The sequence below is a fragment of the Brachyhypopomus gauderio genome, chromosome 19, assembly GCF_052324685.1.
Source record: "Brachyhypopomus gauderio isolate BG-103 chromosome 19, BGAUD_0.2, whole genome shotgun sequence".
Taxonomy (NCBI): Eukaryota; Metazoa; Chordata; class Actinopteri; order Gymnotiformes; family Hypopomidae; genus Brachyhypopomus; species Brachyhypopomus gauderio.
Genome location: NC_135229.1, coordinates 11,774,908 through 11,777,407, shown reverse-complemented (window position 1 = coordinate 11,777,407; position 2,500 = coordinate 11,774,908). Strand labels below are relative to the sequence as shown.

Below are 2,500 nucleotides of genomic sequence, written 5' to 3'. Positions count from 1 at the left end.
CTGTATGCTGCAGTTACTGGAATCTTCTTCTTCATATATATATATATATATATATATATATATATATATATATATATATATATATATATATATATATATATATAATCATCCAAACCTTTCTCCTGTTAGGAAATGGCTTGTTGATTGATGAAATTCTATATATCTATACATGCTGACCCATCTGCTTTGGCTTGGCTGCAGTCTGCAGTCCGGTTCATATTTCTGTATCTGCAGTCTGGTTCATATTTCTGCATCTGCATTAGCAGAGCTCACACCCTGCCAGTCACTCCCAGAGCACACACACTCAGGGACGACTCCAGGAAGACTCACGGCCTCCGGGAGCTTGTTCGTATAGCACATGTACGATGTGAAGGGTTGCAGGCCAAATAAATGAAGCTTAGCTTGGTGCTCTGCTGCTTTGTGTGTGTGTGTGTGTGTGTGTGTGTGTGTGTGTGTGTGCGTGCGTGCGCGAGTGCCTGCATATCTGCCGACCCTGAAATAGACAATAGAAACAGGGTGCTGTCTGCAGTCTGTGCAGAGACAGCCCCTCCCCCCTTCCCCTTAGCCAATGAGCAGAGAGCAGCCCAAAGACTGCTCCACCCCCCTCTCCACTCAGTACATAGTGGAGAACTTTGAAATGAGCGGCATGTGTCTAATCACAGGGCGATTATGCCCAAGGCCTCCGGAACCTTCCAAACCTCCTACTTACCCCATTTAAAGTAATAATTACACATTCAGTGTTTACTCCATTTTTGTAGAAAATTATATAGTGGAGTAATTTGGTGATTAGAACATAACATGTTAAATTGATTTATTGGTTCTGAATTATTTAATACCACATCAGATTAATGATATATTTATATTACTGTGAAGCAATATAAATATTTCCAAATGTCTCATTTCCATGGAGACGGGAGGAGGCTGTGCGTGGGGGATTGTGGGAGCAAGCCTGCTGGAAACCAGGCAGAGAAAGAGTTGAAAGATTTAGCTTTTATGCAAATGAGAAGCAGGTCATGCTTGACAGCAGCCAATCAGCATCGAGTGGGGCGTATTGTGATGTCACGTCAGGCCACAAGCTGAAATCAACGTTAAAACAAGATGGATTTGTTGTTTTTAAGTTCTTTTTGTTGTGTTTTTCGACACGATTCTGCAGAGAATAATCATGTGTAGAAGAAGATACCTGGACTAGTTGGATAATCAACCTGGTTTTCATTTTTACTGACATGTCTCCAAAGCGGCTTGAGCGAAATGCAGTGTAAATGTACGATCAGTGCCAAGTTCATTAGAGGTGAGAAGCAGTCATAATCCATGGCACTTACAATGCTCCTGGATTGAATTTCTAGTTCAGCGCTGCAGCACTGGTGAAAAGAGTTCTCTGTATGAAACCGGCAGTGGCGTTAATCCCATGTGCACGTGAACGCAGCACATTTTTTAAATGTTGGTTTGACAGGTGCATATTAATGTAACGCTGGTAGTCATTTATGTGTCATGCCATCTGAACTGTAATTTGTGTGTTTGACACATCGCCCACAGAAAAGCATCTCACTTCAAATCACCTAGAACATACACATTTATGCTTAAAAGACATTACAGAATAATCCAGACTAGTTTATAGAATAATCCAGACTAGCTTTATAGAATAATCTAGACGAGTTTTATAGAATAATCCTATTTTAAGCTGTAACATCATCTTTGTAGTCTATGTGATCAAAATGCCATCCAATCAAAAGCTACTATTACAAAAGAAATATATTTTCATAGGTGTCTCACACCCTAGTGAACACCAGTTGAAGTCATGCCTAGCGACCGGCCAGTGAATAAGGCAATACAATCACAACAGGAACTTCCTGTGCAGACCAAAGCTTGTGCAGCGTTATTACTGCTCCGGCATTAACACACAAAGTGCACCCAAATGTTTTGATCACACCGTTTCTGCACTTTCACAAATCCCGCGAGCACAGGAGCTCACAAAAACATCAGAATTATCGTCTCTAAACCGACCATTTCACCGTTGAAAAAGGCCTCAACAAAAGAAAAAAGTTTCGTAGCAGCTCAAAGCACCGACCAGACGACCTGTTAAAAGCGGGGTGGGGGGGGGGGGGTGGGGTCAGGGGGCGTGGCTACTCACTTTGAGGGAGTCGAAGCAGGCGATGACCCTCCCGTTCTCCACCTGGCAACTCTTGGCAGGGTGGGCGAACTTACATTCGGAGTCGGGCCTGGAGCACGTTCCACGCTGGAACTCTCGACACACCTCCAGGGTCAGCCATTTTGTGTCCCGAATGGGTGTCACATTCAGTGCCATTTTTGGCTGTGCCGAGCGGCTTAAGACAGGAAGTGGGTGAAAAAAATCACCGGGGGAGCCGGTGGGGGGGGCGGCCGGAGGAATCCAGGCGGTGCGTCGCCGTCGACGGAAGTCCGTGCGCGTGGATTGTTCGTCCGGGTTTGGTTCTTGAGACGCGGAGGAGAGAACGGAGATGCTCGCCGGGGTGCTCGTGGTTCC

The 2,500-nt window shown here is 44.9% G+C and overlaps 1 protein-coding gene across 10 annotated transcripts in view; it reads right to left on the bottom strand.

The window, feature by feature from the left end:
- Positions 1–2,500, bottom strand: part of LOC143483117 (muscleblind-like protein 1) — a 59,521-nt gene that overhangs the window by 52,917 nt on the left and 4,104 nt on the right. For 9 of the 10 annotated variants that reach the window (XM_076981861.1, XM_076981862.1, XM_076981867.1 and 6 more), the window contains exon 1: positions 2,129–2,494. The exons of the other annotated variant lie outside the window; for it this stretch is intronic. In XM_076981861.1, coding sequence (XP_076837976.1) covers positions 2,129–2,302 — 174 coding nt within the window. In that variant the 5' untranslated portion in view covers positions 2,303–2,494. Of the gene's footprint in view, positions 1–2,128; positions 2,495–2,500 lie in introns of those variants that run through there. 10 annotated transcript variants of the gene reach the window in all.